The following is a 21285-nucleotide window of genomic DNA, read 5'->3' on the forward strand; positions in this document are numbered from 1 at the left end:
TGAGCAGGTCACCCGGGAAGGGGATGGTTTGCCCAACGGCCACTAGCAAATCAGAACACCTTTTCTAATTTCTATCTTCTAATTTTCTCTTCCCCTTGTCCAACTGATTTCATTACCTTAAAAGAAACAGATCTGAGTAACTTTAGAAATGTTAGGACTTAAAAAAATAAAATATGGTAAAAATACAGTTTACCCCTCCACTAAACCTAAGGCACTACTTTTTGTATGTGGAACGTATTAAAGTCTGGAAGAACATTAAGTCACATCCCAATACATATTATCAAACATTATTGTTACTGTTCTCTTCATTTCAGCTGGTAAAATCCAACTTTTTTTTTTTTTTTTTTAGACACACGGTTATTATGAGGCTTTGCATGTTAACCAAAACATTAATTACCACATTATGGCATATAAGACGTAATATACATTAAATCATTATTAGTAAGTTTAGCAGCATCTCAATATCAGTACAAGAAGCCACCATTCCAAGAATGGTCCAGGAAAGCAGACTTTGCTGAGTTATCTGCTCACAACAGAGAACTGGCAGCAAAGCCAGCTACATTCCTAAAAGCCAATAAGGGAGAAAAGGGAGCGTCTAAAATCACAAGCTGAAAAGTAGAGGGTAGGCCAGCTGCAGACCATGAAAATATTTAGCCAGCATTCATGAATGTGAGAAAGCCACTATACGGCAACATTTTTAAAATGATCCTCCAAGGAACTTTGTCCATGGACTCCACCATTAGCTGCATGCATGGGGTTCCCACGTTCTTTAAAGAATACCAAATATGGGTAAGTATTCATTTACTCTAAAAGTTTCTCATTTGAAACAAGCAAAGCTTCACACATCACCTAGAATGGAAGTATAATGGCTCATGTATAATGAGGTCAAACTGAAGCATAATGTTCAAATATAATGGCAGTCAAGACTAGCTTTTGCATGTAAAATACTTAGGCATGCAGAATATGAAAGCAAAATCAATCCTGTACATCTGATGTACACAGAGAGGTGGTCTGTGCTGCAGTAAGTGCAGTTCCAGATTTCAGATCTTCACTACAAAGGAGCATCCACGATAAAGTGGCTTCAAGGGACAAGAGGGCAGAAGGGAGGCCAGACTGTACGGCCAGTTAATTGGTGACAGGCTGCTAGGGAAGAAAAACATGTAAATAAATAAGTTCGGGGATATACTAACAGGAACGATTCTAAATTGTACAAAACAAGACAATGATCCAGATCTAGTATCCACATCAATAAAATACAAATATGCACTGATAACGGCTCTGTTAATAGCAAACAAGAATTTCTGGTTTCTGTTGTGTGGTAGCCCACCAACTTGCTTGTCAAAGCCAGACCCCTGTGTAAGTTCTCGCCATGAAGTAAAGAAGGATGCAAATTTACATTTGTCTGATAACCTCTAATATTTTCTCTCTTATATCTGATCTCACTCTGAGCCTCGGGCACATTCATTTCTGCCCAAACACAGGGCTATACTGAAGTCAAGGGTGTCCGTTCATGAAGAGAACGACATGGGACTAGGTTAATAGGCTGCAATTTGCCATAAACATATCTCACTGTTCACGTCATGTGCCTATCGCATACCAAAGCCTTAGAAACAACGCACAGAAAAAGCATCTTTCCCTCCTGTGTGGCTGCATGAGCAAGAGCAAACACATGCACACAGATACGTTGCGCATATGTAGGCATCTGATACAACATATCAAATAGCCTGAAGCAGTTTAAAACATTCCATTTACCCAATTTTTATTTTGTACATTTACAATACAAATTAAACTCTCTAAAGCTGGTCTTTTAAAAGATATTATGCAGAACAGTAGTGAGCAGAGAGCAAGCAAGCTGCTGTTGGCTCTGCATCCACTAGGCAGTTATGCCATAGGTGAAGGCAGCACAAGCGTATGTCCCCTCCTGCTCATCGCCATACCACAGCCCAGCCATGCAAGGGCCATCGCTACCAGTCCTAATTCTGCGCTTCGTTCAATTTTTGGCATTTCCCCTGAAAAAGGCAGCAGAGGCAGGTTAGTGGGACTGCAGAGATAAGTTTTGATTTGATTCACGTTGCATATATAAAGTGAATATGCATATATTCATAAATAAATATAAATACATACATATATATAAACTGTCATTTGCTTTATAAAGCTCATCCACAGATGCTAGATAAAAGCTAGGCTGAGCTGGATACTTAGTTTGTGACAATCTCGCCCAACACAGAGATGAAAACACCTATTCTCTACTAAAACCTATTTATTACTAAGGACCTTTCTGGCTACTTAGCGCTATGCTGACTTCAGTGAAAGGTCATGGTGGATGAACAAATTTGTACCGGCAGATCCAGTCAAATTTGAAATTACTCAAATAAGTTGGAAGAAATTGCATTCTTTCATACACTTTCTGCATTCCTGTGTCTCATAAAAAAATAAGCTCTACCACCTAAAATAGTTGGATAAAAAGAATGTGGGAAAACTATTAGCCTTGCACTCCTTGTTCCCCCTAGTGGTAGCCCTCTTTTAACGCAAAACTGTATTTTACCGTCCACTTTCATGAACAGAAACAGGCATTCACAAAGTAAAATGCTGAGATCTTTCCTACAGTTCTTTAAAGATAAATACTTTTTCTTCTGAAACACACTAATCTATTAAAAAATATGAACAAGATGTTCCAGCTGCAAAATCATCACACATACTAAGAAACAGTGCTCAAAAAATAATAAAATCTATTCACATTTTTGGACAAGGTATGAATCTAGTGAAATAATTCCATGTCCTTGTAAAGAAATTGCCATAGAGATGCACTGTACACAGGGTTGGATGAGTATTCTTTATCTTGTGTACTGATTCTCCAAGGAATGTCCTCTCTATTTCCATCCTCTCTTTTAATTCTAAATTATTTTTCAAATAAAACATTAGACTCAGTACATAACATCGTATGCACGCACAAATCCTTTTCTTCTATTTTTGTGCCTGAGAAACAAAGTAGGTGGTTCGGAAGAGGCTAAAGGAAAACTTATTCCAGCCAAATACCTTACAGGAAGCTTTTGGAAAAGAAAAAGCTGTCTGGACTGAAGTAGCTCTTGACAGAACATTTATTTCCTAATCTCAAGTTACACTTTCGAATTCACACACTTTCAAGTCCTGTGATTCTGTATCCGTGAAGTTAGGAACACCAATTCAGTATGATACTGCAAGGAGCTGCTGGAAAAATACATGTCAAATTTGCTTTATCTGCAGTGACATCTCCCAGCATTAAGACTGATACCTACTTGCAAAAAGGAGTTTTTAATAGTAACTTTAAAAAGAAGCTGCAGCAGTGGAACAAGCGGAGAAATCAAATCTATATTGTACACATTTTCTAATGCCTTCTCACCACATTTAAGTGTGGAAAGCGATGTCTTTCGAAACATCATATTGATTGGTAAGAAGCAAAGTACCAGTCCAAACTTCAAATATGACCTCTGAGTTAATACAAGGCTTGCGTAATTAGAATTAGTTTAAAGCTAAAAGCCATTTGGAGATGACATAGCTGAAGAAATATTAATCCATGTAAGTCTAGAAAATCCCCGTCTATAGATAAAATCATTCCTCATTTTACACTTGCCAGATTTGGGGCTTAAGAGTCCTCATAGCTTTTGATTCCCATGAACTTTCAACTACTGATGGTGTGAAATGATATGTCTTCTGCCCTACCTTTAGCAGTAGCAGATTATTTTCTCTGCTTGAGAAGACCCAGAAATGTTTTAAAGAACCTACCAGAAATGGAAAAGCGAAAAAAGGTTCTGATCTACATCCTGGCCTGAAGTAAATTATCATTCTTTGTTTAACATTAGACATACCTATACTCACATCCATGTAAGATAAACACTACCTGCCGACTTCCCTTGGATTTGTCATGTGTTTTCCAGAACCAACTCCTTCATTATTTATTCATTTATAAACATACACACAATGCTGTTTGTTCCTCAATTGCACTGAATATATTTGTTATTGAGCAGTTTCTCAAAGTGTCTCTAGTATGAGATTTAAAGTAAATCCTTTCCTTTCCTTGCATATTCTCATCTAAGGAAAAACAGTGCCAGAAGGGCTTATGTACAATGTGCAGACTTTACGGTAAAGTGTAACACAAAAGTACCATTTGCTGCAAAAGTGAGGTAAAATGAGTATCTGGAGACCAGGCGTTATGCTCCTAAGCTCCTAAACTACTGCAACTGCATGGCACACTTTATTTTCCAATCTTACTGTTGTTTGCTTTGGGCTTTTCAGCATCTGAAAATCCCAATTTCAGCTTCCACTTCCTGCTTTCTGCACAAACTCCAAGTAATAACAATGATCATTTAAGACAAGCACTTCTGTACTAACACCTTTGTCTTATGGTGGGACTCCTATAATCTGTTTGATATCATATCATTTGATCTTTCTTACAGTGCTAATTAGCATCTTCTGAATCACATCTGTGTCACTGTAGACAAGTTCAGAAAACAATACAGAACACACAAACAAGATGCTCGAGGTAGCTTGAAGCAAGCAGTATGATACTCTCCTATGAACAAAATATTAATTACATTCATAATTAAATTAATTAAAATATTAGCTCGTTAAAAATTTCAGTAATTTCCACGTGAGTATTTCCTACATAAGGTTTTATGGAAACAAAGATGTATGTGTGGTATTATGTTTTCTCTTTCCATTTTCAACTTAAAAGGTTAGTTTTCATGTGAGAAGTTCTGCTTCATTGAGACTAGTTAATTTGGAGAGAAAATGAAAAATGGCATATTTGGCATGGAAAGAATATTGGGCGCTACACACTGTTGAACTGCTACAGTTCCACTGTCTGAGGAAAAGCGGCTGTAAAGAGAGAGGCTAAGTTGGAGCTGAAGATGGGAAGAGAAGAAAGGAAAAATACAGCTCACGGAGAAAGAATTTTCTCTTTCCGTTCCCACAAAGAACACCGGCTCAAATCCTCTTTATTTTGTCCCTTCATATGGGTCATAAAAATTGCCATCAACATTGAGAGGCCAACTTGCCTTAAAACCCGGGAGTCATTAGCCAGTCCTCCTACCCTCGATGCTTAAGGGTCATCCTCTTCATTTAAATTTTATCACATTCAGAGCACGTTCAGCTCCCTTTCCATAGTTATACTGCTCTTGATACGAAATACATCAACACTCTGAATATACTTTTCAAATGGTACTTGTCTTTCACTTATTTGCAGCCTCTTTTGCAGTCAGCCACTTTCACACATACTTTTGTACTTACCATTGGAAGGTCTTTGAGAATCTGTATACCATCTCCTGGACCCATATGTGCTATGTGGTTAAAATTAGTTGGGTTAGAAATTAATTTATTTCGCATTTCTGGATCGCGTAGCATCTCCCTGGAAGAGAAAATACTTCGTTTAGATATTTTGCTAGAGGTGAGGATGGACATTCATAAAACATGTACAGTTTTGATTATCAGCTACTTTTAAATGGAAATTAACTATTTAACCATGTTAACAGTGATAAACCCTTGCTATCAGCACTGGCATGGACAAGCTTCCAGCTTGAAGAGAGGGCAAGGGGCCAGAACAAAAGAATGCTGTTTGCAGGCTAACAGCCCACACCCAGTAGTTACCAACATTCAAAGAATATACAACCACTATGAGCTGATAAAAAGCTCTGTAAGATGAGTAAAAGCAGAACTCGTTTGTGATGCATTACAAAGTGGAGAGGAAAATGAAGTACAAAATATGAAAATACAATTAAAATAATACAGCAGTACCTTTCTCAGTCTGTGGGCAGAATTAAAAGCTCTTCAAATTGGCAAAGAAGCATTTCAGAACTCAGAATAAATAAAATTTTAAAAGAGCAATCTGTGATTCAGCTCAGAAAAGGCAAGGTCAATAACTGGAATTTTATCTCCACTGTACACAGCTGTTACTTTTCTTAAAGCCAAAAAGAAAGGCAAGCTGGGAGACAGCCATCGGTAGAAGACACTGGAAGTTAGAAAACTGAGTATTTCAACTCAGTTCTTGGAGTGTAGCTCGGCACAGTGGCAGGTCGTCTTTAGCGAGTGATAGTAAATGGTCAGTAACATCCTCTATGAACACTGTGAGTAGTGCAGACCTATTTTTATTGCCATTTAGGAAAGTATTTGTGAACTGTTAAAAACTTCTATTAAAAACACATCCTGAAGTCCTACGTCCATGGAAGAGGTGAGTTTTCTCAGATTTATAGAATGCTTGTGTAGTTAAATCTATAAATCAAAAAAGCAGATGCCTTTGAATACTCCTGAGAGTAGAATTGCCTTCAGAAACAAAAGCAGAACCAGAGTCTGAAAGTAATTAATCCATATGCATAGTTAGCAACGTAATCTCCTTTTGCAAAGTGTTTATTACGGATCTTTATATATACAGTATACATTCACACCTATGTACCTATATACAGTATGTGGAGACATGCATTCCAAATTACAGCTGTTTCACATAAGTAATTTGAACTAATGAATACTTGTGTATCCAGTGCATATCCATATCCAAACTGGTATTAACACAAATTAAACACTGAGGATTAAGGCAGTAGTGAAGAGACCAGAACATCTGAATGGGCATTCCAGAAAGCAACAAATGAAGTACTACATTGGCATCGGGCACTGTCCTTCAGGGCCTACAGGCATGTATAGAAGACAAGTACATGTTGAATACCGACCTCCTCTGCTGCATCCTTTCCTCCTCTGGTACTCTGAATGAATAGCGGCGCTTGTTGTTGATGTTTCGAACCATTTGCTTCCGGCTGTTATCTGATGTCTCAGGAACTACCAGTTCATCACCCTCTGAAATCAATATAAATACAATGATCCAGTGGGAAAACTCATTAGGTATTCAAGGAATTTGAATTCAAATAAATTTTCTCCCTCTGCTCTTGCTAGTGTTGGACAGCACCCATTTCCCACCAGACCTGAACAAATGGTTCCTGGTTTATGGGTCTTCTTGGTCACTATCTACTCTGCTATACAGCAACAGAGTTAGCCCTTCTTCACACACAAGCTGCCACAACTGTGTTCTCAAAATACCACTGAGGAATTCTTTCAAACAAGACCTTTAGGTGGGCAGGAAAGGGTCTCGGTCCTCTATCTCAAACTGTGTCAGTTCTCACTGAAAATCACTACAACAATCTTGTTCTGCCAATCATCTGGAAACTCAATGCAAGATTCTTTTTCAATCATTCCCTGCTCCAAAGAGACTACTCCTTTTGAGATGTTTGAACATTGATGTATTTTGGTGCAACTGTGGGAAAAGGGAAGATTTTTTCCACATGTGTAGGTCTGGCCAAGGCATCTTTAATAGACATTAAATGTATAGCAGCGCTAATCGTACAATAAGAGCGTTACTTTGAATGAACGCTGCAACTGCTGTGTCTTGTTTGATATATACGGAGACTACAATTACACTTAATAAGCTTGAACATACCCAACACCTATTGCTCACTGCCAAAACAGTTTTTGTATGGAACTGCAATCTATTCCTTCCTTAAGATCAACTGAAGATTTCATGAAGTGTGGGCTCTACTAGATAAATAGCTTCAGGAAAAAAACCCTGCAGTCATTTAAGGAGATACACCTGGGTGATACTTTACTGTCTGGCAATCTTTTCTGAAAGGCAGTGAGAAGTGTACACAAGAAAAGCATCAGCCTTACTCGCTTATGATCCTATGCTTTCCAGGTTTTTTTTCCTCTTTTACTCTACTTTTAATGTTCATTCTTTATTAGACTTGAAAACCATACTGTGCCTCTCTACCACTGTCATTCCTTTTGTACTAATTTCCTAGCAATTTAAATAAACACTGAAACACTGTGTTTATGTCCACTATTTTCAGAATAATTGTTAAAAAAAGTAGCTTTTGACGGTTGAAAACAAAGCACATCCCTTTCCCCCCAAAAAGGTTAAACGAAACGTTAAGAAAATTACTCAGGAGCATGCTTATGAAAAGAGCTCTAAAAATAATAAAAAAAAAGGTCAAAATGACTCATAAAAAAATAGAATTCTGAAGCTAAAACTTTGGCACACAATCATATGTGGCCCTAATAACAAGTTAGGAATACATAATATTATATTATATTACTTTCTGATCCTTGGGAAAGGCTTGTTTAGGTTAAGTATAATATTAATTTTAATCTAGTACTGCCAAGATCACTATTAAAGCCTTTAATTGTGCAGGCATTTTTAGATAGCATTCTGGCAGGTGATTCCAGATTTGAAAGGAGTGCCTAGTCATTCTATTTTCTATTTACAGTCTTCAATCAAGTCTTCATTGAATATTCAAAAGGGAAAAAAAAAGGTTCAGAGTAGCTGCATAGCAGATATCATTGCAATCACAGTGGAATCTATAAGCTTTGGCTTTCTCCCAAATTAACAAGCACACATACGTTTTAGAGATCACTTCCTGCAATGCACAGATCCAGGCCAAAGAAAAATGCTCTTTCTACACAAAAATTTGCACGATGAAAATTGGCTTCTCTTTACTTACCTGCCATTTTGTTTTTGAAATATATTAATCTAACTGTCTCCAGGCCTAAAAGGTTTAGTGAGCCTTCTGTATTCAAGGGTCGTACCTGAAACAAGGAAAATCAGTCCTTATAATATTAATAACTCACACTTATATACTGCATCTTATTCTGAAAGCTCCAAGGCGCATTATAAATTCTGTAAAAGGAGCACTGTTAAAAAGCCAGCCAGGGAGCAGAACAGTGTAACTGGCCAGAGCAAACCCTGCCCCACAGAAGAACTGCAGGCTGGAAGGAGCAGTGTCTCCTGTCTCCAGTAACAGATGCCTGCACTCAAGAATAACAATTGTGAGTCAATAAAGCCACAAAACAGAGTTGAAAACAACTTTAGACTTTAAAGTTCTGTTTGGAGAATGAGCACCGAGAGTTGCCTAAAATTCCAGTTAAAGACATAGGCTTAACACCATTCCTCCCAGCATTTAAATAGAGTTCTGTTAGAAGTCTACTTCATATAACAATTCAATTTGGTTTATTAGTTGCACAAAGCAATAAGCCGTGCTTTTATTTTGTATTCGTATCATGTCACAATTATGCTTTGCAACTTGGTAAGAGTATACACAGGTTGCTAAAACCTACTGGTATTTGTGATTTCCAACTTCAAATGAAAGACACATTCCACTGTCCGAGTCTGCAAATAATGCCAGAAACAAACTCTTCATAGTAAACTGCCATTTTGGAGTCTCCTGGATGTAGTAATTCTTGTTTGTGGAAAGTACTTTCATTCATTAGATGGGCAGTCTTGAGCCAAATATTAATCAAAGTACTAAATCACGTTCTGCTGCGTAGGAAAAAATGCTCAAACTGCTTAATAACTCAAAGTTTGGACATCAGAAAGAGTAAAGGAAATTTCCTCTAAAAGAGCAGATTCTTCTTCTCTCCTTAAGATGGTTAATAGCTGAGCATCCTGATCTTTGCATTATTCATCCTTACAGCATTGACATATCATCCTGGTCTGCATCTGACATGTAGGAAATTGATATGCAGAGAGACTGAAGGACTAACACAAGACCACAAGGACAACTTCTTGTAGTTGTTTGTCATTGGAATGCCAGGTAAAGGAATTATGTTGACACTAATACAAAGCTGAAGTCAGTCTAAATTATGGGGAAAAAAACCTTTTTTTTTTTTCTTTCCAAATACAGCTGAGCAAACACCTCCTAAATACCAAGAAAGTGTCAGTTTTCAAAAACATCTTCCTTTTGATAAGTGATCCAAACCTGACATCATCCTGTTTTTAATACTCGTACTGGTAGTGGTGGTTTTGGCAGTGTTAGGTTGATGATTGGACTCAATGATTTTAAAGGTCCCTTCCAACCTAGATGATTCTATGAAAATGTCCGATCCTATGTGTCTACAATGTTCTCAAGCAGCAGAAGATAGATTTTTTTTAAGGCCTGTTTAATAATCTTAACATCCATCATCTTCTAGCAATAACATAGATGCGTTCAGTCCCAATGAAGTCATATGCAATTAACACCAAGAAACTGCTCTCTACAATATCAGTAAGTCTAACATACTTACATGCTCCAGACTGACCACTCATCTAAAATGGTGAGACCACATGTAAAACACATTTCATATCTTTTATTTTGAACAAAAAGCACTGGTTTCTTTGCAGTAGCTCTTCTTTTATTTCAATTATTTTAAAACAAGCAGTTTTAATGATGGCTTCTAAAACCTGGTATGATTGTGGCAAAGCAATAGTGAGTCTAGACGTATTCTTTAACTGATACTGAAAGAGCAAGCTACCTTTTTGAGAGGAATAGTCTGAATCCACTCCATGGAGTTCACGTCGAAGATATCAATTGCATTTTCGCTGTACACAGAGAGGTATGGTGCATTGTAACCTGAGAGGGAAGGATTAGGTATAGTGTCATGTGCTTTTAGACGGGGCTCAAAATATACAAGTTCTTATGTTTAACCATATAAAACCTTGTAATAAACAAAAAACCCCACCAAAAATACAACAACAATCTTTGCAATGTGTGTTATAACTCAAAAATGACCAAGAAATTTATCGTGAAGGCAAACCACCACTACCACCAAAAACCCCAAAATCTTCGTGACTGTTCTTTTAACTTTGCAGAACCAAACTCCTTTTTGAACTACAAGGGATTACAGTTTGTTCTGCCAAACACTGATGTGGTTCAAAGTTTTTTTCTTCTAAAAGCCCTATTTTTAAGAGCTCGTATTTTGTAAATGATGTGGTAGGAAAATACATTGTTGTTATTTAATAACCATGATTCGAATGAACTGAGCTCTGAGTCTTTGGACTATGTACTAAATGAACATCAGTTGGAACTAAGCACCATGAGAGAGTCATTAAAATCTTCATGTTTCCTTCTAGCTTTAATTCTCTTTTCTTATTTTCTCGATTGTAAAGAGAATTCTTGTGCTACTCATGTGGCACATTCCCCCAGGATGAAATTTGTTACACTGGGACCACTTCTAAAGGAGAATTCAGTATTTCCATGTTGGCAACAAGACTGCCATGGTCTGCCAAGACTAACAAGAGCACCCAATTTGTGTTTAAATGTAACAGGTTTTGGTATAAAATATACCTCCATTCTGAATTGGAATAATATCAAGTCACTTCATTTAAGGCAATCAAAAAAGTTTCACAACTATCAATGACCAGTATAGATGACCTACATGTGAAAATACCTGTTTTTCAATCTATCACAAAATCTTCTATTTTGAGTCATTCATTCTCTCAGTCCATTGTAATAATCACACTCTTGCTTGAAAACCAGAAAAGACACACAGCCTGTAAAAGCTGCTCCTTCCACATTCAGAAGGGGCTTCACTCAAACAAGGTGAACCATTCCTCTCCTCTGCAGTGTGACTGTAACGCTGTCACAGTGAGGCAAGAAGGCAGACTATTTTAAAAATCAACACCAGACCGGGCTCATTCACAAATACTCTGAGGAAAAATTTAGCTAATCTTTATCTCCATTCAGAAAGACAGTAAAAAGAAGATAGGCATTGCAGTTTCTTCTCCCCCTCCAACTGTCACAAAGATAAAGCCCCAGCTTTGAAAAAATGTGCAATAAATGTTTAACGGTATTTTTCCCTTAAGCTGATGAAATATATTTTCTATACTGCCTGCCACACATTGCGTTTTGGAAGGCAAGAGGGAGACAGAGCGGGAGAAAAGTTCAAAACTTATGTTTTAAAAAAGCTAAGAGCGGAGATCAATGAGAAGAGTGTCGACAAAACTGGAGAGGAAGAGAGAATGAAGGAGTAAGGAAAGAAAAGAAAAAAACCCTAGTAAGTAGGAATAAACACCACTGCAGGAAAGCAAGTCAAACTACCAGAACCTAATGACTGTGAACATCAAGAAAGCTTGAATCACAATGCTGAGCCAAAGTATAAATTTTAAGACTTTAAATAATAACGGTCCGGTATCAGTGGTAGCCAATGCACAAAGATCCCATGTAGGCCTCTGTAGGACCTGAGGCTCTCGGCTGTTTTAGAGATCATGCCATGGGTTTAGAAATTGGATATCTGAGTTAGAAATCCCGACCCATGATTCCTCTTTGTACTACAACAGTATAGGTCAGTGACAGAGTTGTCAAAAGTAGCATAAATTAAATAAATTAAACACTCTGACTGGATTAAAATGCTGACAGAAGCCGAGAGCATTACCTGTCAGGTAATTATCCTTGAACTTCACTTTCTGTGGATATTAGTACAATCAGTGATCACTTCAATGTATAATAGCAAGTACACTGACACACACAGCGACTTACAGCAAGAAGATGGAGTTGCGGGCCACATCAATTCTTGTTGTCTGGATCTTCGGCCCTGGCAGTCAACGTAAACCCCTACGCTGCTAAAACACAGCAGGTATTCTTTACTTGAGATTTCGACTGCACAGATGGCATCAGTTGGCTGCTGCGAGATAAATGATAGCGTGTGGTCATCTGGATGGAGCAGACTGTATGGGCTGCCTTCTCCGTGAAGCGGATATTTTAAGAAACCTGACTGGTAGCCCACACAAAGACGGTCACTGAAGATTGACATCCACTGGACGTTCCCCTGGACTTGGATCTCCTTGATCTTTTTGTGACGTGTCTTACTCTGATTTAGTTCATAACAGAGGACCTGCCTTTTCATAGCTACGCACAGGCATGTAAGAGCTCCGTGGCGCACATGTCCAGAAACTATAGACTGACAGCCTTTTGTCTCTGCCAGCTTATAAAACTCAGTCTCCCTTCCATCCAGGGCAGCCATAGGGAAAAGCCGCACATGACGGTTGCGTCCTGAGATTACTGCAATGAGCTGTTCATTTGGGATAAGCTCAATTTGATGAACCTTCTTATTGTCACCAACACGGATAATCTCTAAAAAACAAAACAAAACCCCCCAAATCCAAATAAATAATGTTGAAGTGTGAACTGATTAAAACATACATATTTGTAAAGATAAACTATGAAGTAAACCCAAGAAATCCTGTGTTGCTTCCCTGCAGTATTAAAAAGTACAGAATCAAAACTCATATTTTAATAATATGAGATGTGGCAATGCTGGATAGACCTTTGGCTTTCCTCATCAGAAAAAGGGAGGAGCAGATCCAATGCAGTAACAACTGCTGTATTGTTTCCGTATTCATTTCAAAAAACAGATTATAACCACAAAACTACTGAATTAGGGAAAACCCTCAAAGAACTGAAACATACAATTAAACATGTTGCTTGCTGAATTAGCTTGGGTATCTGTCATTACATCTCTTTACAATACCGAACATAAGTTTTAATTTCCAATACCAAAAAGGAGGTTATAGAAAAGATTGAGCCAGGCTCCTTATTGAGGTGCACAGCAGAAGAGGATACACTGGTAACAAAATGAAAAAGGGGAGGAACCTCCCAACTGGATATACAAAGAAAATGTTAAATTGTGAGAATAATTACACTTTGCAACAGGCAGCCCAGAGAGATTGTGGAACCTCCATCTTTGGTGATTTTCAAAAACCGACTGAACAAAGTCCTGAGCAACCCAGTCTGAATTCAGTGTTAAGCCTGCTTCAAACAAGAGAAAAAAAACCTTCACAGCTGCATTCCAGATGCTAGATCTTTGTTACCGGAAAGGATACCCAAACCAGAAAGCACACAGAACACCTTCTTGATTATCAGCTCTCACATAGGGTTGTCCAGCCAATAACGTAGTAAAGTGAGAAAATGAAACCAGAGGATATTGAACAAGTAAAAAAGGTTACAAAGTCACTTTCTGATTATTTAATATTAGGGAAATTATTACCAGTTCCTAATCTCTTACCGTCTTTGGTGACATGCACAACAAATAACCCTTCTTCATTCCCCAAAGCTATTCTTTCATGGTCTATGATATTAAGGAAAAAAAAAAAGGTTATTTTTCTTTCAAAATACTTCTTCAACAATAGTGGTAATTCTGATTAGCAGAGACAGTTTTTTAATACCTTGAAATAAGCAAATACAAAGCCAAACCCAACATATTAATGTAAAAAAAAAAACCATTGGTAACCTCCCAATCTTTCAAATTTCTGAAAAAAAAAAGTCTTTTCTCCTCTTAGTAGAAGTAACACCAAGAAACATAATTTTTGACAAACCATTCAGAGCACTTAAGTGTACTACCAACTTTGGAACAACTATAATATCACATTTAAATAATTTAAATAATCCAAGATTAACATATTTTATGCAGTAGCAGTTAAAATTACTAAATTCATTCTCTGCTTTTACATTTTCTTTCTGGTCCCACAAGCAGATTTTGTAAAGTCAGTGATTTACATCTATTCTATAGTGCTAATTTTGCCCAGTTAAGAAATTAAGTTTACAGAATAACAAAAGAGTAATGCCCAACTCTCAGTCAGAATTATTCATAATTCTGAATATGTGTGAATAGGGGGAATATTCTTAAAGATCTGACAAAGGTACTGGGTAGTGAATTGCACTTCTCTCAGAGCCATACACATTTTCATATGGGCTAAACCCACTATGTATTACTCTCTATTGAGTAGATAATGCCATTTAACACGTTTTTGCAAAAAAAAAAAAAGAGCATCTTTTTAGCATACCCATTTTTCTTAGAGTTATCTTCTTATTCATTTCATACCTATGATTGCTGCCGACTGTGTTGTTTTAATGAGGGGTAAGGTGCTGTCATAAGCTTCTTTGGGAACATAGACTGAGCGGTCTTTGAGTTTGTTCTTCTTCAAGATCCTATGCAATTCATTCAGCACTCCTACCCACTTGCTTTTTTCATTCTCACCGTCTGCTAGAATCAGGATTGAACACTTATTACTGGATGCAGAGAGCTGAGAAGCTGTGACCTGGAAAATTTTAAAATATATATTTTAAGTCATAAGTGATAAAAAATTTCATCATGACCATTTTTACAAGTACATCGGATACTTATAAGTGCCCTTTTAATTAGCTGCCTAAGAATGCCAAAATTTAGCCTTAGTTAATAGAAAGCACTCAATCAAGAACCCGCAGCAGAATAACCTGTAGATGTGAATAATACAGCACAGAAGTGAGAAAACTTTGGCTTTATTCTAAATGCATTTATATTTATTCTATAATTGGGAAATATCTGCCCTTAATAAGGTAGTCATCTGTTTCTCACAGCAATTTTATAATAAAAAGCATTTCTTAAAAAGTATTCTGTATTTTTTTTAAAGACCAATAGCTTTCATTAATAATTTCATGCAATAGGAATAGTCTTTATGGAAGAATGATCTATGATACTTTTCATGTATTTGGTATAGCTACTACAGATAAAAATCAAAGTCCCTTTTGTAGGTTTATCTCTTCTCGGCATGCATAGTTACGAACAGTCTGAAAGCCAGAAAAACAAGGAGTGAAATACAATGGTATAGGAAAGAAATGACAGAGGAATTCATAAGACACCAAAGATATTTCACTGAGGTCAGAGCTTCAATAGAATATCTAGTAAAAATAAGAAGAATATTAGAAAAAGCCAATGATGGCAAAATCCTGATATCACATAACAGACAAATTTTCATGTGCATTTTACACTAGATTTCTATACTGACTACCTGATGAATGTGAGCTTTCAGAGATCCAATGCTTGTATACAAAGAAAATACATAAAATAAAGGCTTCAGGACTAACACAACAAATTAAATTGTGAAGCAGAAGACAACTTTAGGAAATGAAAACGTAGAAGGTCATGAGGAACAAAAGAATTCCAAATGACTAACAGGAGGTTGAGAAAAGTATATCTTATTGTGAAGGTTAAAAAAAAATAAAAATATCCATGTAAAGGACAGATGAGAACTTGTGTAAATTTACCAGTGCTATTTTTACCACAAAAATGATATATGTACAGATCGTTATGCATTGCTGCTGCCATGGATACCACACGGCCAGCACTTGCAAAAGAAATAAAATGCTAGCAAGGTGTCCGTGAATGCACACCATACATGACACTATGAAGCCCTGTACTTCTGGGTTACCAGGTTCAAGACATAATACTTACCCTAAAGATACAAGGGATATCTTTTCGATTTGCATGGATGACATCTGAGGCCAAGACAGAACTCACTGAGAATTCTTCATCCCTTATGGAGACCACAAACATAATTGGAAAAGAGTTAAAGAGTAAAAGCTGCATGGTTGGTTTTATATTTACATAGTACCAACAGCCTTGTTTTGTAAAGGACACAGTGAGACAGTACTGAGATCTGATTTTTAAAATTATCCTGTCCTCTTTATCTGCAGATGAAACTCACAAATGCAATGCTGCATAATTAACTCCTGGTAAATGTTAATGGAGATAAATCTCTTCTGAGTATCTGGCTTTTGCTTGTTTAAATTAAAACTTTAAAAAAAAAATCAAACTTAAAAAATAAGCCTGGACAAAGAACATCTCTCCAATTGTTTCATAAAAATCCAAACTCACTAGATGCTATAAGCATAGATGTTTGAGATTTCCTGGATAAACTAACCTAGGTCAGAGATGAGCTGTACTTAGTTGGTATGCTAAATGTCCTCAACTTTCACTGAAGCTGATAGTATTTCAGTAATACTGAAGACAGAGGGAACAAACTATTTAGCCCTTCTGAATCAAAAATTGCATTCGTTTCATCCTATAACAAAGCTTTATCTGTCTTTCAAAACTCTACTCAACCCCAAAAGAACGTATTATTTTTCTTCTTTATTCATTCCAGATCATCCACACAGCTGAACAGATACATTTTGGCACACGATGTAGTAATGGAAGTTTAAATTGCCACATACGAACACACAAGTGGAGTTCAGGATAACTGCAAATACTGCTTTTTTACAGAAAAGTTGAGGCTCTCAACATGGATTATAGTGTTTCATAAAAGCTCTGGAGCTTGCTTACTGATTTCACAAAAAGGAAAAGCAGGGAAAAAACCTCCCAGTGCCTCTGAAAAGCTCCCACTCAGCACCAAACAGCTTACCTCATGTCTATGACCTGGCTCACTATCACGCTGGGCTGGGATGCTTTTCCTTCTGCTACATCATATAGGAAGAGTTTAAAATCACAGATCACTGCCAGTGCTCTCTGCCAACCTTTCTTTACTCCAGCTGGTTTTGGTACCTTTAGCAAGATAAAATCTGATCACCTCTCTGTAAGTTTGCACACAATCAAAAATCAAATAGACAGTACAAAAATCAATTCTCCCATCTAGGCTGACAAGCTTTTATTCAGTGACAACATTAAGCAACAGCACAGGTGCAGTAAGAGCATCAAAGACAGCCACACAAACACCGTAATATATTATTTAAAAAATCTGTAGTACCACAGGTTCTTTCTTTCTTATTTCACAAACTCTTTCAAAGCTGTATTAACAAAGATAGAGAAAAAAACGCACCTCTAGTTCGTCAACGGGAATATGCCCAAAACTATGTCGAGTAATTTTTTTAGTATTTATGTACAAGTATCCACACTGATGACCCTACACAGTACTAGCACCAACAGAAAGACTCAAAAACTTACAGGCCCCGGAAGATGATCTGATCTCTAGAGATGGGCTATTCAAGAACAACCCAAAGCACAATGGCCAACAGAGATGGAGAGAATTACTGTTGAAAATGCTGAGTTGCTTTGTGAAAATTTTGGTCTTAGTTTCCAAACTGTTACCTTAAGGTATAATTGAATCCACCACCCCCACCACCACCCCAATTAGAGTTTAATTCCATCTCTGGAAAATAACAAATTTAATATAAGTTCCCCAAATGCAGCTACCTGATACTTACTCGGACATGTCCTTCATAAGCTGTTCCTATGCCTTTCTGCGGATCTATTCCCAAAGGTCCCTTAGTCTGTTCGGGAGGGATTGGACATACTGCAGGAGCCTTGTCTGCACAGGTCACGTGGCAAGAGAATCCACATACTTGTGAGAAGAAACAAAAAGATTTGATGGTTATTTCTTGTGCAATGCAAAAGCTATGATAATGACGATGACATTTATAAAGGAATCCTCTTTTTTTGACCAACAACTGAATAGTTTCACTGAACTTTGCTATACCAAGACAGAAATCTAAGTCTGCACAACAGCAGTTCATGCTTTTATCCGCTTTAAATTCTGATTTTCTCATTTTCAGAAGTGTATGAATACACAGCCTGGTTTCATTCAGGTAAGAAAGAGCCAAATCAGAAGCTCATTCTGAGACAGTTGCTATAATTTCCTCTAGGCCCAACTCTGCTAGTAAACAAAAAGCTGGAAGCTCCTCCAAATGATGAGTGTCATTCTGTATACATACAAACCTAGAATAAATTAATCCTGGAAAGAAGCAAAATTGGTACTGAACGGCAAAGCTACCTTACATTTTGCCCTGACTCTGAAAGCAAAGCTGCTGTCAGCGTACTTGACCGTTGACTGTGGCCCCTCATTGCTATTGTAAGTAAACTGAAGTAAGCTCTTCTACCATCAACTGGAAGAAGCATGTCCCCAGATCACTAGGTAATGTGTTACATAAGATGCTCAAATTGCTTGGCTTCTACTTTTAAAAGACTTAAGCGTGAGAATATATTCTGTTATTCAAAATATAAACAGAACACTCCTGCATTATGGCACCACAACATTTACTGTGAATTTCCATCTTCCTACTTTCAGAAGTGCTTACCTTCACAAGTACAGCCCTGTCGTATTAAACCGACCATCAGAGATGTGCACTGATTGCATTTTGTTGGTGTATTAAATGATTTCACTACAAACTGGTGGGCTTTAGGCTGTGAAACAAGCAGACAAGGATGTTAATACCTGTAACAGTTATTTTTTTCACACACATAAGAGTGCATAAGGTACCCTATGTGTGTTTGTCAAAATGAGATCTGAGCTCCTAACCCATGCACTGAAAAAAATTCCTCATCAGTGCTTGTTACTGATAATTAAAACCATCCTCTGTAAACGAAACCATGGAAACTGGACCTTGTCTCAGAACACAAGTTTGCTTCCATTGCAGATTGGAAAGTTGCCAAAATTATTCCATTACACTCTACAAGTTGAGAGCGTGTATGTATGTACTTGGTGGGCACCTGGCAGCCAGCCAAGGTCAACCTACCACAGTATTTTCTAAGATGCAAATTCAGTGCTTCTCTGTAAGGAGCGTTGCTTTAGCTCAAAGAAAAATATCAGACTTTTTCAAAATTCTAATTTTCATGCCAGAAAGCATGACAGAGTTCAGTTTCATGGTGTCAGGCACAGGCAATTTCAGAATACCCAATTTAAAAGCCAGAGTATAGATGGCGTTGATTTTGAAAGGGCTTCTCTTCGTGTTAGTTCTCGGGAACACACTCCATGAGTAAGTGTTTCAATTCTCTCTCCCCCCTCAAGGATGGCATTGCTGATGCTATGACATCAGGGCTAAATGACTATGAAAGTGGTAGTATGATTCATAAAAGGCCTTATGTAAAATCCAGGAAGCTGCTTTGCTTTTTTTAAAAACTCCCAGTGAAGTAACAACTGGGATAGGATACAGCATAGGGTGCATGCAAAGGCTGTCCAAACAACCTCGACAGTGTACGTGATCTGAAATAATACAATTTTGCGGACTACTTTAATGAGTAGGTATATTAAAATCTTACTCACTTTCCTGTTTTTCGCAGCATAAGATATCACACCTAAGGGCTCAAACTTCATCCATATTTAATGACAGTTTTACTGTTACAATGGAAGCTTTCTGTCTACAGATGGATGTCTTGTTTTGAAACTTGCAGGGAAACAATACTTAGGTTTTAAAAACTGATGCAACCATAAAGTAAGAAGGTTCTTTAGGAAACATAATAAATTAGAAAGCAAATCATTACTTACCGAGCCAAATATTTGCAAAATTGAAATGATGTGCACAGTAAAATGTTTCACATGATTCCAAGTGCACTTACAGTATTTTTTAATTGATCTACTCAGATGTTGCCAACAGAACACTGTCTGCTCAAACTTGTTAGCTTTCCTTTATACAAATGAAGTCTTTTGCTATTTTGCAACTTATCGAAGCAGAGAAATAGATCTATTAGAAAGACTTACTTCCTTCACTGAGTAGTTGCAGAAAAACTGTTTTTTTAAATTTTTTTTTTAAATATACAGAAGATTCCTAAGCCATTGAGGCACTTCTGATACTTTTATGAGAAAATTTTTCATTTAATAGCTTGTATGTTATTCCTCATTTGCTTGAATACACATAATTCACTGTGAATTAGCACACGCTGACTGGCTTGTTTGGCCAATAGCAAAATAATTTCAACAACTTATATAATTTACGCAAGTAAAAAGCTGGAAGACAGAAAAACTGGAATTTCCTCTCCAAGCCCAGTGTTGCAGTGTTACTCTACCTACATTACTTACAAAAATGCAAATCCACAGTTTCATTTTAGGCTTACTCTCTGCCTCTTTCTCAAAAATAAGCATTTAATTAGCACACAGATGTGCTAATCCGAGACTGGCCCACAATGACATCAGTTTTACTGCATGCAGACGATAGAGGCAGGTTGGTCAGACACATGCCAGAAAACACACTGTTTCTAGGAAGTCTCTTTTCCCTTCTTCATGTTCTGGTAAATTTACCTCTTTCTAATGTCCAAACTACCGTTTTTGCTATAATCAAATGCCTGTGTGCTGCTACAGTGGAATGCCTAGCACAACTTGTCACACCACATAAGGTAAGAATGAGGGGGTTTAAATTTTAGAAGGCAACCAGTTTGCATATAAACAACCCTTCCAGGCAGATCTGGTAAGATTACTGTGATAAACAGTTCTCCTGAAGCTGCCGCCCAGAAGTGATATTTTCTCCCTTACAATATAAAAATGTGAACACTTGACTGAGTACCTTTGGTGCAGAGAGTCCCGATCCAATATATGTTGTCCTCATGGTTGGTGTGTGAATTGAACGGGGAGGATGATCTGTAACCTGAACATAGTGTCCCAAAGGATCAGTAAGACATCAAATACACACTATCAAAGATAGCTTGAAAAAAGTAAAAAGACTACAGCGTCCCACCCATCCCATCCCCAAACTTACAAGCAATGAAACCAAACTGATTAAGATAGGAAAGGACTCAGAAAACCAAATCTTATTTCTCAGCAAAATGATGTGTAAGATTTGTCTCCTAAATGTCAAAAATAGCTTTGCGTTATCTTAACTATTTGATCGAATCTTTTCAAATGTAAAATAATCAGAGACAATTTTTTTAACAGGGAAAAGGGATACATTATTATAGTTTCAGAGCCTTGCTAATATTTCATACTGACAAGACTTTCAGCAG

At 37.2% G+C, this 21285-nt stretch overlaps 1 protein-coding gene across 4 annotated transcripts in view; it reads right to left on the reverse strand.

Annotated features, from left to right (window-relative positions):
* CDC42BPA (CDC42 binding protein kinase alpha (DMPK-like)) overlaps window positions 1–21285 on the reverse strand; it is a 188274-nt gene that overhangs the window by 9432 nt on the left and 157557 nt on the right. For 3 of the 4 annotated variants that reach the window (XM_009881824.1, XM_009881817.1, XM_009881810.1), the window contains 12 exons: window positions 20850–20930; window positions 18651–18756; window positions 17781–17917; window positions 16982–17121; window positions 16033–16114; window positions 14644–14860; window positions 13828–13890; window positions 12303–12896; window positions 10300–10397; window positions 8514–8598; window positions 6696–6819; window positions 5266–5383 (listed from right to left, as the gene is read on the reverse strand). In XM_009881824.1, the coding sequence (XP_009880126.1) occupies window positions 5266–5383; window positions 6696–6819; window positions 8514–8598; window positions 10300–10397; window positions 12303–12896; window positions 13828–13890; window positions 14644–14860; window positions 16033–16114; window positions 16982–17121; window positions 17781–17917; window positions 18651–18756; window positions 20850–20930 (1845 nt within the window). Of the gene's footprint in view, window positions 1–1125; window positions 1144–5265; window positions 5384–6695; window positions 6820–8513; window positions 8599–10299; window positions 10398–12302; window positions 12897–13827; window positions 13891–14643; window positions 14861–16032; window positions 16115–16981; window positions 17122–17780; window positions 17918–18650; window positions 18757–20849; window positions 20931–21285 lie in introns of those variants that run through there. The other variant, XM_009881832.1, reaches the window with a different exon arrangement.

Source organism: Charadrius vociferus, unplaced genomic scaffold (genome assembly GCF_000708025.1).
Source record: "Charadrius vociferus isolate BGI_N301 unplaced genomic scaffold, ASM70802v2 scaffold610, whole genome shotgun sequence".
Classification (NCBI taxonomy): Eukaryota; Metazoa; Chordata; class Aves; order Charadriiformes; family Charadriidae; genus Charadrius; species Charadrius vociferus.